This window comes from Phoca vitulina, unplaced genomic scaffold, assembly GCF_004348235.1.
Source record: "Phoca vitulina isolate PV1807 unplaced genomic scaffold, GSC_HSeal_1.0 scaffold6, whole genome shotgun sequence".
Classification (NCBI taxonomy): Eukaryota; Metazoa; Chordata; class Mammalia; order Carnivora; family Phocidae; genus Phoca; species Phoca vitulina.
In genome coordinates this window covers 41,577,654-41,592,690 of record NW_022589709.1, presented here as the reverse complement: position 1 = coordinate 41,592,690, position 15,037 = coordinate 41,577,654, and the positions used below count along the sequence as shown (strand labels likewise).

The 15,037-nt window shown below is 35.4% G+C and overlaps 1 protein-coding gene across 5 annotated transcripts in view; it reads right to left on the bottom strand.

Annotated features, from left to right (window-relative positions):
• TMEM161B (transmembrane protein 161B) overlaps positions 1–15,037 on the bottom strand; it is a 69,210-nt gene that overhangs the window by 25,365 nt on the left and 28,808 nt on the right. For 2 of the 5 annotated variants that reach the window (XM_032404029.1, XM_032404032.1), the window contains 3 exons: positions 9,907–9,990; positions 7,614–7,711; positions 3,395–3,551 (listed from right to left, as the gene is read on the bottom strand). In XM_032404029.1, coding sequence (XP_032259920.1) covers positions 3,395–3,551; positions 7,614–7,711; positions 9,907–9,990 — 339 coding nt within the window. Of the gene's footprint in view, positions 1–3,394; positions 3,552–7,613; positions 7,712–9,906; positions 9,991–12,596; positions 12,607–15,037 lie in introns of those variants that run through there. The other 3 variants (XM_032404033.1, XM_032404030.1, XM_032404031.1) reach the window with 3 other exon arrangements.

Here is a 15,037-nt window from a genome sequence, read left to right as displayed (position 1 = left end):
ACGACTGAGCCACGCAGGCGCCCCAACTTAATCCCCTCTTGAAATGAGCACAGCACAAGATATCTGGGGATGTTTCTCAACTGACACATATGATCAGTATTTCTATCCAGCAGAATATACACCTGGTGAAGATGTCAACTCTTAAAGACTTTGTTCTGGCCCCTCTGGTCTACATTATACCTAAATCAATCCAAAAGAGTCAACAAGGAGCATAGTGATGTTGAATGTCAAATCATATCATATATTTCAAACAGTATCCATTTATAGTTTTAAAAGACAGTTCAGCAGTCTCTAGTTGAATATAAAAGACGTAGGATATGCATTTATTCTGCTTACTCCCAAAATCTGACTAAATAAACCATATAGCAAAGAAACTAAAAGCCATCAAAAACAAAGAAGAGGAAGAAATGAGTTTCTAGAAAAGCAATGTCAACAAAAGTTTGGAAGACTTACAGATGGACAAGAAATAACTGATTTAGGCTTCTGCTTTCTCTGTTACACTGGGTCAACAAAGGGAGAAACCCAGTAAAAAGAAAGCCAACTCATTCATAAGCTCTGGAAAAGTCAGGAAATGGAGATAGCGAGGACCTTTGAAGGAAGGATTGCAGGATGAATGAAAACAGGATGACAGGTTGAATGACTATATTAGCAGTAATCAGACTTGTCAGATCTTGTCTTGCCTAATCATACAGATTAGGTGATGGGCCTTCCCCAACTCTGGTGGAACCCAGAAGAAATACTATCTGAAGATATTAAATCAGCAAAGACTGGGCTTGGGAGTACCATGCAAAACTTAGGTGACAATGAAGACCTGAAAACAAGAAGCACAGGGGGGCCACAGACATGCATTTAAATTAATGCCTATACATTAAATGATGGATATCTGAGCCTTCTTCCCCAGTCAGTACCCATAACACTGGCTGTCAGACTTACACCTCAAAGATGAGAGAATGGACAATGCTTGGAGAAAATGACAGATCCAACAACCTGCAGATACTGTATCAAGAGGTCCCCCCAGGACAATGTAAGGTCCCCACTCAGTCATCCGCAAAAAAGGCCACCAATCAACAAGTTCCAGCCACTTGTACAAAGCTTCTAATTTTTAAATGCCTCCTTCTTGAATATAATCAAAGATCATGTGACATTTAAGAACAATCTCTAACATGACAATGACTAAAAAGGTGGGGGGGAGGCGGATACTCAGAAAATAAACAACACAAGGCATAAATTAAAACTTAAAAGATACTAATATCCTTAGAACTAAAAAGATATTACACAACCATGACACAAGAATGTTATGGAAATAGAACATCCAAAGTCTTAAAAATTTTCTAAAAAGTTGATATAAAAAAATTCAACAAAAGGGTTAAGAGAAAATTAAGAGAAAAATCAAGAAAATAAAATAAAATAAAATAAATGGAAAAAGGGAGATAATTTTAAAGAACCATTCAAAGGAAGAACAAGTCATTATGAAGAGTCCCTGAAAAGACGACAGAAAACAGACTTTTATCATAGAGTCAATATAAAACTTCTGGATAAAAAAAAAGCAGATGGAGTACATCCACTGACTTCTGGTCTCTCCCTAAGCCCCACCAAAATGGCAGTATAAAGGAATTTTTTTTAAGTACATAAATACAATGAATGAGAAGAAAAAAAAGCAGTAAAATTCCTCTAAAAAATGACATTACTATATTTAGAAGACAAGGTGAATGGGAAATGATTAGTGATAGATGACAAGCCAGGCAGATGTGCCAAGTCCTCATTTACAGAGTGAAATGGCAACAGTTAACAGTTAAAGTCTAAAACTAAAATCAAGCAGGAGCTTTGTACCCACATGGAAATATGCATGTAAACATCAAACAAAAAGGAGCTATCTCTGGAGAGGTAGAAATGGAGGAGGAAATGTTTAATTTTAATAAAAGTAAGGGGAAAAACAGCCTAGTAAAAAAGGATGAGTCCCCAGATTTAAAAAGCTAAACCTAGAGGGCGCCTGGGTGGCTCAGTTGGTTAAGCGACTGCCTTCGGCTCAGGTCATGATCCTGGAGTCCCTGGATCGAGTCCCGCATCGGGCTCCCTGCTCGGCAGGGAGCCTGCTTCTCCCTCTGACCCTCCCCCCTCTCATGTGCTCTCTCTCTCTCATTCTCTCTGTCTCAAATAAATAAATAAAATCTTTAAAAAAAAAAAAAGCTAAACCTAGAAATTTAACCCAATTAATGATGAAAACTTCAGAATACCAAAAGAGAAAAAGCATCGAGAGGGTGTATGTGAGGGGAAAGGGACGCATATGCCAAGAGCAAGAAGGCATCTAGTTTCTCAAGAACCTTCAAAACTCCCAGGAAAAACTATTTCTTTCTTAGAATTTGTCCTGAGCCAAACCATCAACTGAGTATGAGGAAAAAATCATTTCAGGCATGCAAGATTTCAAAAATAAAAACTGTAGCACCCCTTTCCAGGATACTGTAGAATGCACTCTGCCAAAGGACAGTAAACCAAATAACAGCAGATGATGTGATCCAGAAAGAAGCACAGAGAATTCTTAGGAAGACAGTGAAGAAAATCCCAGGTTAACAGCTATGCAGTAAGTTTACAGAATTGAGAGCTCCAGGAGGATATTTCCAAGGGAAAACAAAATAGAAATGATGTATTTGAACTACTGAGGTTTAGAATTCTGTAAAAAAGTTTAGCGTCTATATACAAGAATAAAAAATTGTTCAAGGAAGTTGGTAAAACATATAATGCTTAGCTATAAATAATATTTTCATAGGTATCACTAAAACTGATTTGGTAAAACAGTTGTTTCCTTACTATTTTGGGAGAAGTGAAAGGAAGGAAAAGGAACGGGGAGAAAGGTGCAATAATCTAAAATTAAAGAAACACCATTATCACATAATATTTAAACATATGGAAGAAAATCTCAGAATACCTAAAAGAGGGTAAGGTGGCGCCTCTGTGACATGAAATTCACGTAAGAGAGCAAAGGCAAGGGCGCCTGGGTGGCTCAGTTGGTTAAGCGACTGCCTTCGGCTCAGGTCATGATCCTGGAGTCCCGGGATCGAGTCCCGCATCGGGCTCCCTGCTCAGCAGGGAGTCTGCTTCTCCCTCTGACCCTCCCCCCTCTCATGTGCTCTCTCTCTCTCTTTCAAATAAATAAATAAAATCTTTAAAAAAAAAAAGAGAGAGCAAAGGCAAGGAACTGGCATCTTTTCTTGTATTTCACTTTTTAAACTATTTACCTCCACCTGGAAAGTTTTTTCTATTAAATAAAACAGATTTCAACAAAGAAAAATTCTCTAATTATCTAAATTTTTTTTCAAATCAGAGATGAGATCTAATTGTATTAGCTACAAACGGAACACAACCTTATAAATTAGTATTAATGACGTTTGAAGGATACATTGCAAAAGATAAAACAAGCAGGCACCAGACTAAGCTGATATTCATTTCCTGTGTAGGCTTCATAAAATTGTAGTAGACTTCAGTTACTAGATACACAACTGTAGCAGCCACTGTGAAATCCACCAGCCACTGGTATTCTGGAAAATAATGCAATGCTGAAAAATAAAGGTCAAAAAAAAAAAAGTTTACTTAAACTTTCATAAATAAATAGCTCAGGAGGATTTATCTATAGTTAACTTTAACCATGCTAAGCTTTATTCATTTGTTGATACGCAATGTAAGGTTTGATGAATCTAAAAATGCAGGAAACAGATTGAGAATGTTGACACTCAAAATTAAATTTTAATACGTCATAAATTAAGTAATTTTTTAGAACCTGGAATGTTACCAAGTATTATTTAAAGTGTTGTTAAAAATATATGATTGCAAAATGAGTTGGTATTTTCTCAGCTGATTTAGCTGTTTTTTACAGAAATTAAATTTTTTTTTTTTTTAAGAAAGCAGGAGTAGGGGGAGGAACAAAGGGAGAGGGAGATAATCTCCAGTAGACTCTGCACCGAGTGCAGAGCCTGATGCGGGGCTCAATCCTACCACCCTGAGATCATGACCTGAGCTGAAGCCAAGAGTTGGACGCTTAACCAACTGAGCCAGCCAGGTACCCCTCAAGATTTTTTTTTTAAATATATTTTAATTTTTAAAAAAGATTTTATTTATTTATTTGAGAGAGAATGAGCAGGGGGGAGGGGCAGAGGGAGAGGAAGAAGCAGACTCCCCACTGAGCAGGGAGCAGACAGGAGGTCGATCCCAGGACCCTGGGATCATGACCTGAGCCGAAGCCAGACACTTAACTGACTGATCCACACAGATGCCCCTCAAGACTTTTTTTTTTTAAGGTTCTAAAGAACGATACTTTAACTTGAGGATATAACTTGGTATACAAAGATAAGTTTACTTTTATTTTTCATTTCTGTGAAGTAAGAGAGTTAAGCTTTGCTACGGTTATTAACTGCATGCACTAACAGAGGATTAATAATTTTGTGAGTTAATGCAGACTAAAATAGCATATAAGTATACTTTCTATTCTTGCTTGTGTTCCTTCAAGAAAAGCTGATGAAATGCCTGTCAATTTTCCATAAAACCATACCCCTTCCAACAAAGGGTTTACATTAAAATGAGCATTCTCTGATAGTAAATATGATTCTATCTCTCTTTTCATCTCAGATATTCTGGTTTACTACTGCCTGAGTACAGTCCAAAGTATCAGCATCATTTTGTAGAAGACCTCCTAAAAATGTGGGAATAAGTCACATACATAAACATCAATTCCTATGTTCCCACTGGTACATAATAAAATGATCTACATTGCTATGGAAAAATTTTAGTTGTAAAATGTAATATCTGAGGATATTTTAAAATCATGCATTCATAGAAAAAGTATTTTGAAAATACCACTCAAAGTAAGACTTATTTAAAATATTAAAACAAACCAAATAAACTTACATATCTATAAGACAGCAAAAATTCCAAATCCTTTCATGACTGGGTAAATTTTTAATTTGCTTCAAGTTATTTTAACTGTGTTAGGTTTTTTTTTTCTTTTTTCCTGATAAATATAATAGCTTATAAATATCAGTCTGAAAGATTTACCCTCAAGTAGTCGAAGGATTCTTACTCTCTAGTCACCTCACTTCTCCTCTAAAAATCACCCTTTTCAATGACTTTCCAGAAGGTGACAGAGAAATGGGTAGTACAGACAATATCCATTTGGGTAGACAAATATCCATTTATCTAAAGGCTTTCAATTTTTATTAATAACTGAAGCTCCAATTCTCCATGCTGCCCACAGTCAGAGGCTTCCTGCAGGGAATCCACTCACAGCAAACAGCCAAGTGACATTTCAAATATTTTTATGTGCTTTAAGAGGTTCTTGTAATAGATAGCTAATACAAATTAAGACAGACTTTCAAGATACTTATTGGGATACCAATAATAGATATACATTCAACCTAAGTACAAATTATACATAATCTTGGCTACATATTTAACCCAAGTATTATATTCTTTTTGTATTCAATAATATAATTACCTATGTGTCTTTTATTAGGCTATTGGAAACAAAAGAAAACTTACAGCTCATCAAGCCTAATGGTTTGCCTTAAGCTCATGAGTGTATGTTAAATTCAGGGAGAAAACCCTCTTCTTTTACCTAAACACACGCACACAGCATGCATTCAGAAATGATTACATAAACATAAATAAAACAACTCCCCATTATTCTGCTCTTGAAATTATGTGGCCAATTGTTAAACTAGTACCATTTGCAATTAGTTTCAAAACTGTACTAATGAAACAAAATATTGAATAAGCTATGTGATAAGGCCTTAATTTTAATCTTTTTAAGTTCATTAAAATAGCCTAGTTCTAACTGGCTTTACCACATTTGGTGAATAAGCCACACCAAGTTATTTAACTATATGAGTTCAATGAGTTTAAGGCAAAAAAAGATCAATAACAGTTACATACCTCATAGAACTGGAAGAAGGTTAATAAAAGTAAAGCACTTACAATAATGCCTGATAAATACTCAAATTTAAGCTACTATTAAAGTTAGTAAGCTGGTAATTATTCATTTAACGTTATTAGTAAAAATGACAAAAATCTGTACTAGAAATCAGGGAGACTATGTATATATTCTTATATTTACATGTCTGTGAACATTTTATACAAGTAATCACACATAAAAGACTAATAAAACCAATGTGACAACCAGTCAAAAAGTCAAAGTGCTTTTAAATGTTTTAGATTTTGCACGAAAAATAGTTAAAAAGAAAAAAAGAGGATAACATAACCAGTCATAACAGTCTTAATGATACTGATTTATACTGTTCCTCGTTGACATTTTTGGGTTCTAGGCCACCCTTTATATATATATATAAAATACACACACGTAAAAATCTTTGTAAATATAGAATCAACTTTCAAATATCTTGAAGCCATTTTGTATCACTACATAATTCTATATGAGATGCTACGTGAATCTACTAAGATTTTCCACGGGTAGTTATGATTTAACCCAAGAAGGGCCAAATTACATATGATATTTATACATTACCAAAATTACTTTAATTTTTTAAAAAGATTTTATTCATTTATTTGACAGAGAGAGAGAGAAAGAGAGAGAGCACAAGGAGGGGGAGCAGCAGAGGGAGAGGGAGGAGCAGGCTCCCCGAGGAACAGGGAGCCCAATGCGGGACCCGATCCCAGGACCCTGGGATCATGACCTGAGCCGAAGGCAGACGCTTAACTGACTGAGCCAGCCACCCAGGCATCCCCAAAATTATTTTTTTTTTAATATGTTATTTTTATTCCTCACTTTTCATGTAAACCATTAGTTTTCAAACCTGGTCCAAAGTCAGAACCACTAAGAGCATTTTAAAAAATACAAATTCCCAGAACCCATTCTAGATTTACTGGATCTCCAGGGGTACATATGAAGAATCTTTCTTTCTAAAAGAGCTGCTCAAGGGATTCTGATGGGCAGTCAGGTTTGAAAACCAGTGTTTAATATAATATCACTTTAGATGCCATTCTCTTATAGGATTCAAATAATTTCACGTACTTTAAATATAAAATCATTACAGTTATTATACAATTATAATCATTGATATACAGGGGGGAAAACCCACGTAACTTATCAGAAATATCCCATGGGTAAAAGTAAATCTTAAATAAGTTTTCTGATTCCTAATCCAGTTCATTGCTCTAAAGCCACTTCCCTGTCTACTAAGCATGAGCATAAAGTTCAATCACTGTTAAGTACAGGTAATTAAAAACAAATACACAAAAGCATTTCTGCAAGCCACATCATAAAAGGAGCAGAATGGCACTTCTGGCAAGAAGTCTAGAATTCGAAATAATGAAAAGTGACTGTGATCTCGACATGAAACAGAAAGTGTGTAACAAACATGTAAGTCAGCCTTTCTGAAAAATGGGAAAAATAATTCTTAGTACAGGTTAGGTGAACAGAAAAAGAAATTCAATTCAAATGAAGTCATTTTGAGCTTCTAAGTTCTGAAAAAGGTTTCATATTCCATAAAATGGACTTAATGATTAAAAACCAAACAAAAAATTTAGCCACAATAGGTAAAATGAAAGTACTTTCACTAGCATAGTATAAAACTAAGATTTACAGAACACTTTACAAGCATTTCCCTTACCTAAAGTATCCACTTCTGTAACTGACTTTGTTTCTAGATGGAGGTCAATATCCTTTGGAATGGTCAACGGCTTACTTTCAATGTGACCATTATATTTCCTATAAAAATCAGACAAGTGACACAAAAAGCAAGTTACCTATACTGTTATCCAAGTGCTTGTATCAACTAATCACAAATGGGGTTTTAAATTTCACAAAGGAAGGAGAATTTCTAATATTTCATCAAAAAAGAGGTAAAACAGTCAAAAGTTACAAAAGTAGTTTTTAAAGGGAAGACTACAAAATGTGGATATAAATTATTATGTGAATATGCAGATTACCAGGGGAAGATTTACCTAAATTAGTGGCAAAATCTTCATTACTAGCTTAACATTTCACCCTATTTCTCCTACTCTCTCTCCTGTAGATTTTAAGACAACTAACATCTTTTCATTTAGGTACAATAGTAAAAGCAAATAAAAAATTAAAGAAATACCATTATCACATAATATTTAAACATATGGAAGAAAACCTCAGAATACCTAAGAGAGGATAAAGTGGCTCCTCTGTGACATGAAATTCATATAAAAAAGCAAAGGCAAGGAACTGGCATCCTTTCTTGTATTTCACTTTGAAACAATTTAACTATTTCTTTAGGTACAAGAATAAAAGCAAATTAAACCAAAATGCATCTCTCTCTGAAATTATACATGTCCACACATATGTATAAAGAGACCTGTAGCTATAAACAAGTCAGAGTTGAAGAAATATATTAAGATTTATGTGCATAAGAAATTCAGTTATGTGAAAGGCTAATTTGGAGCTGCTTTTACTGAATCACAAATGGGGGAAATAGAAGAATTCTTTAGGTGCACATTTATCATTCCCAAATTTAATTTTTAAAGACACTCACACATATATAGAAAGTAATAAATTAAGTTTCAACAGCATTAATTACAATACCAAGAAACAATTTCCATTTATTCTGGAAAAACTTCAGGAAAAATACCAATTCATGTCAATAAATCAAATATTAATTATTGCTACCAGGAATAAGACAGTGCCATTTTGGCATCATTTTGTACATGTAAAGCCTTTTCAAAATAAAACAGAGAAGGAGGGCTTACACTCAATATTCCAATGATCTTTAAGGTGTATTTGCAATGATAAGTGTAAAAGAGAATGGTTAGCGAGATCAGAAAAGTCTTTTTAAAATTTCCAATTTCATGCCAAATAATCATTATGTTTAAAAAAAACTTTAGCACCTACAAATGCATTAGCTCAGGTTAATATCTTTTTTTTTTTTTTTAAAGATTTTATTTATTTATTTGAGAGAGAGAGTGAGAGAGAGAAAGAGCACAAGAGGGGGAGCGGGAGAGGGAGAGGGAGAAGCAGACTCCCTGCTGAGCAGGTAGCCCGATGCGGGACTCGATCCCGGGACTCCAGGATCATGACCTGAGCCGAAGGCAGTCGCTTAACCAACTGAGCCACCCAGGCGCCCCAGGTTAATATCATTTTTATGATACACATGAGAAATCTGGTGACAATTTGTTGTCACTGACATTTTGTAATATATTAGAATCATAGTTTCAGGTCCTAAGAAGTCCTCCCCAGCTGAGGACACTAAGGCCCATACAGAGAGGCTAATTATCATGTACTTTACTTGAGAATTCAATTTAAATAGAGATATAAAATTTTAAAGCTGGAAAGATCCTTCAAAATTACTATGTTTGGTTCTTCCATTTCATAGATAAGGCTGCTGTGGTCCATTCAGTGAGGTTTATTAGCAGGCAGTTTTCTTCATAAACTTTAAATGCGAATATAATATATAGCAACTGAATGGGACCTACGAAGTTATACTGGCTACCCTTTTTATTTGAAAAATGAAGAAAAGAGGTCAAAAGCAGGTAAATTTGCCCAATTTCATAATACTGAATAACAGTAAATTCTGGAAAAGAACTCAAATCAACAGATAAATGAGTTATAGGGTAAAATGATGGGCTCTGGTTTTCTCCCCAGACAACCCCCAGCAAGTTTTAATATGATGGCTATATTGTTTTCATAATTTAAACACAAAGAATAAAATTAACCATTCTTAAATAAAATAATCATTTCTGTGCTCATATATTATATTACTAAATACAGGATTTTCTTAAAGGGCAATTCAAAATTATTTTAGATCATGGGTTTTAATCTCCAATTTACCAAACGCGCATAGCATTATCAGTAAATGTTCCTTTAACGAACGTACAAAATATATTTACATAAATTGTCTCAAATACTTAACACTTTATAAGCTCAACAATGTAACTTACCTATCTTTTCTGCTTTTGCCTTTTTGCTGCTTCCCTGCAAGAATTCTTAATTCTTCTTCTGTAGGATGTTGATACCATCTCAAACTAAGAAAAAAGAATCCTTTTAAATAAAGGAATTAAAATCACCAGAATTATTCATTTATTGTACAAATATTTATTTAGTTTCCTATTCGTGAAGAGACTGAAGGGAAATATCAGGTGAAAAACTCTAATCTGAATTAAGATACTACTGCTTATGCCTTAAAAGGGTTTCGATTCAAATCCAGCACTTACCAAGCACTTACTAGATGCCAGACCCTGCAATGCTGTTTATAGGTGTATTTCTTATAACTGACAATTATTAATACATATTAAGGCTATATAGGCCTACTATTAAAAGTAAATGGACTGAATTCTGCAGGCAAGCTGGCAGGAAGCACGTTAGAATTCTCCACCCATCCTTCATTTACACAGAAGAAATTGACAGTTGTCTTAAAGAGTCCTTTGAATGTCCCTAAAACTACAAGTAGTCTTTGCTTTGCTTTCCTATCCTCCCCTCCTTTAATTTAGTTGGAGAATTCTAAAACTTTATATATATAAAAATAAGAGTAAATCGTATTTACAAAACCCTTTAAGTTAGGGCTCCAATAACTGGGTGTATTCACCTCCACCACACCATCAAAAGACCCAAACAAATCACTTATTCCCTCCCAAGCACCCACCTGCTCATTCTCAATTCCCTGTCTCACCTGAATTTCCTATCTACCAACTACCTAAACTTGATATTCAAGTTTAATCTTCAATGCACCCTCTCCACATATCATTAATTCTGTTCTTTAACTGGAGTCCTTGTCTTCCCTGGACACTCTGCTAAATGCATTCTGATCCCAACTTTAGTTATCTTTCCATAGTGCAAATCTTATCAAGGTAAATGCCTGTTTAAATCCTTTCCAAGAGTCTTCACAAGGTAAAGCAGTGAGGAGGCAGCTAGGCAAAGACTTTCATCAAGGCCCTGTTTTTATAAAGGAGAAACATACACCTAGTATTGCTAAATCTTCCAATTTTTCAATTACAAAAAAAATCTAAATTTTTAAAGTAAAATATCTCAATTAAAAAAATGTTAGCAACTGATTTGCTGTTTTTAAAACCACTGAAGAACTGGCAATTTGCATAATGACTGGGTATCTGATGATGTTATAAAATTACTGTTAAAAACTTTTAGCTGTAAAAACAGGATTATAGTTATTTTTATAAAAGCTCACATACTTTAAAGATATACACAGAAGTATCTATGAATGAAGTAATATTTGCTACAAAATATGTTGGGGGGAGGAGAGATGAAGGGGAACACAGATGAAACATGTTGACCACCAGGTGTTAATTGTGATACATACATAGGAGATCATTATATTCATTATATATTCACTGTATTATTCTGACTACTCTTTGTATATGTTTGAAATTTTCCATTAAAGTTATAACACACACTATAAGGCCCAAATGTGCATAGGATTTGTGACCTGTTTCCACAGACTTTCATGATCTGAATATTATCTACTTTACCAGACTCACCTTCAACAACTACCTTTTTGAACATGACATTCTAACTAAATGACATTTGATTCCACAAATTGTTCATCCCTTGATGTTTCTGCATATATTCTTCTCTCTGCTTATAAACATCTATGCCCCTATCTGGCAAACATCTAATTTACCTTTTATTATTTATAAGGCAAGTTGCCCTGTGGTGTAAAAAAGGAATGTATCTGGTCATTGTCCCCAGTTCTTGGCAAAGAGTTTTAAAAGCCTTTTGAATTTCCTGAGTGATAGGGGGTTTCTTTGTTATGTTAACAAGGGGACTCCTGGTGGACCTCCAGATAGCTTCAGAATGGTAGATGGTCACCAGAAATATCAACCATGTGATTAGAGTTGGGATTTTTAGCCACCTGATCTGCAGGAAGGAGATGGGGGCTAGAGATTAAGTTCAATCGTTTGTCCAGTTATTTAAAATCATACCTATGTAATGAAACTCCATAATATCTCTCAACAATGGAGCTCAGAGGAGCATCCTGGCTGGCCAAAACACTAATGTGCTTGGAGGGTGACATGCCCTGACTCCACAGAGAGGTCATGGAAACTGCACTTCCTCCCAAACCTATTCCTCTACCATCTTTATAATAAAACTGTAATCATAAGTATAGCACTTTCCTGAGTTCTAGTTGTTCTAGCAAATTACTGAACATGAGGGGTGTCACAGAAATGCCCCAATTTGTAGCCAGTAGCCAGTTTTCAAAAGTATGGGTGGCCTGGGGATTCCAAGAACTTGCAGCTGGCATCTGGAAGCCTAGGCATTCTTACAGAGAACTTTGTCTTTAACCCACGGAGTCTATGTTAACTCCAGGCAGTGTCAAAATTAAATTGCAGTTGGTATCAGACTAGTTGGATTAAAATGAAATACTCCCCTAACTGAAAGGTTCTTGGGAGTGAAGATTTTATGGCTTGTTTTTGTATACTTCAAAACTAGTACAGTTACTGGCATATAGTAAGTGCTCAAAAAGGATCACTGAACCAAAATGAATTCAGTTCTCCTCATAGTTGAAAGGTTTTAAAATAAAATATATATCCCAACCAAAAAGTCTCTAAACTGTAATTAAACATGGGTGAAGAGGCACTTCCTGAAATTTCGATTTAAGTCCAGAATTTTAACTTACAGTCGATTCTTGTTATTCGCGGTAGTTATGTTCTATAAAGTCGCCGCGAACACTGAACATTGCTCCTAGGGGAAATACAGGGTTAGGTTCCTGCGAGCCTCTGGTCACAACATTTTCATCAACCAATCAATACAAAACCTTGTTTTATGTGTGTTTATGTATACAGACACCTGATTTAACATATACTGTTGATTCATTAAACATTTAATTCACAGCCAACAGCACTATAACCCAGGCCTAAACAAAGCTTACTTAATAACTGTAATCTTAAGTATAGTATTTTCCTGAGTTCTGTATTTCTAGCAAATTTTCTCCGTTGTAAGGCATATCATGGCCTTCTTGTGCTTAGGAACACTAGACATCCCTTCAGCACTATGCTTGGAGGCCATTTTAAACAGTAAAATCAACAAAAAGCTAAAATGTGAACAACATGATGCTAAATAGACCATGAAAAGCACACTCGTTTACAATATGAAAGGTGAAACGAGGCCTCAGCTGGGAACATGGGCATTGGGCCACTAAAATTTTTTGCCACTCTGGATATGTCTTTGGATGACCTTGAAAGCACCCCAAGTATGAATTTGGGGGTTACAAATGAACTTCAGCAAGTACATAAATCACAAATACAGAGTGCATGAATGATGAGGATTGAGTGCATAACATTTAGAAGAACACTTAAGCAATAACTCACTTATAAAGACTAAAACTAGTCGTTTTGCTCTGAGAAATTACTAATTATTGCTAATAAGTGAAAGAATGCTTAATATAGGAAAATTTAAGTTACTTTTAGAACACTATAATGACAAAATATTTTAAGATTCTTACATTTTCTAGGTTTTTCTTTTTAAATATACTCGAACTTGTTTAATCTCATTTTTGTGAACCCATTTTTCTAAAATGGATTGCACTTATAATTATACTTTTTATTGGGCAACTCAGGTCATCTACATCAGTAATAATTATTGGTCAAAGCTGGAACCTAAGGACGGTGGATGCTCTTAGGGCCACTTCTAGTCTGTTACTCGTGCACCATCCATCCATCCATTCATTCATCACACACTTATGATGGAGTTCCCTAGGGCCAAGTACTCTGCTAGGCAATCGAGATATAATCACATACAATAAAGCCAAAGTCCCTGCTTTCTTGATGCTTATATTCTAGTTGGGGCTGAATTTAACCAATTAAAAAATGACAAATTACAAATTGGATACTACACAAAAAGAACCAAACAAATGGTGAAAATGAGGGAGACAAGCCTTAGGCTGTAGGTGAGGAAAACCCATCTGAGAGGACATTAACCTACCATACCCATGGAGGGGAAGAGCATTCCAGGCAGGGAAGAGCATGTCCAAAAGCACAAAGGCGTGAAAGAACACAGAACACTGCAGTAACCAAAAGGCCAAAGAGGCAGTTGCACCATATGCAAAGAGAAACTTTTGAGGGAGGCTGAAGAGATAAAAAGTTAACAGATCACGCAAAGTCTCCTGGGTCACAGTATGGAGTTTAGATTTTATGCTCAAAACAGGAGAGAGAAATAACTTGATTTGCCTTTTAAGATCTCTTTTCCTGCTTTGTGAATTAGAAGCAGGCAAGAAAAGGAGATATATTTTGGACGTTGAGTCAACAGGTCTTGCTGATGGATTAAATGAAGGAAGTAGAAAAAAAAAGAATGAAGGGTATGTACCCTTCTGATTTGAGGAAGATAGTAGTACATTTTCTGAGATGGAGTAGAACAGGAAGAATCAAGAATTTAAACATGCTGAGTTTTTAAGTACCTATGAAATATCAAGTGAAAACATCAAGAGGACAACTGTATATTAGAATCTAGAGCTCAGAGATAACCTGGGGTCATTACATAATTGTGGTATTTATGGAATCAATAAGATCACCTAAGGAGAAAATAAAACATGGTAGAAGGCTAAATAGTTAATAAGGAAGTGAAAAGTAGGGGCACCTGGGTGGCTCAATGGATTAAGCGGCTGCCTTCGGCTCAGGTCATGATCCCAGGGTCCTGAGAGTGAGCCCTGTGTCGGGTTCCCGGCTCAGTGGAGAGCCTGCTTCTCCCTCTCCCTCTGCCCACCCCCCACTTGTGCCCTCTCTATCCTCAAATAAATAAAATCTTAAAAAAAAAAAGGAAGTGAAAAGTAGAGTTCATGAAGACAATTCATGTGACAAATGTTACTACAACAGAGAACAGGGAAATAGGCCAAAACTAAGAAATGGACATGGGAGGGGCTTTGTTTTTTAAGGCAGAAGGGAGGCAGGGCTGTGACTCTATTTATTGTTGCTGTTACTTTTCATAAGAGATCTTTAAAAATAAAAAGTATCTGTATGTGTGTGTGTGCTAACAGGAATAATCCAAAGGAAGTGAAGCAATTAATGACAAGGAAGAAAGGAAGAATTAGGTGAAAGAGAGAAAGAGATACAGAGCACAAATGCA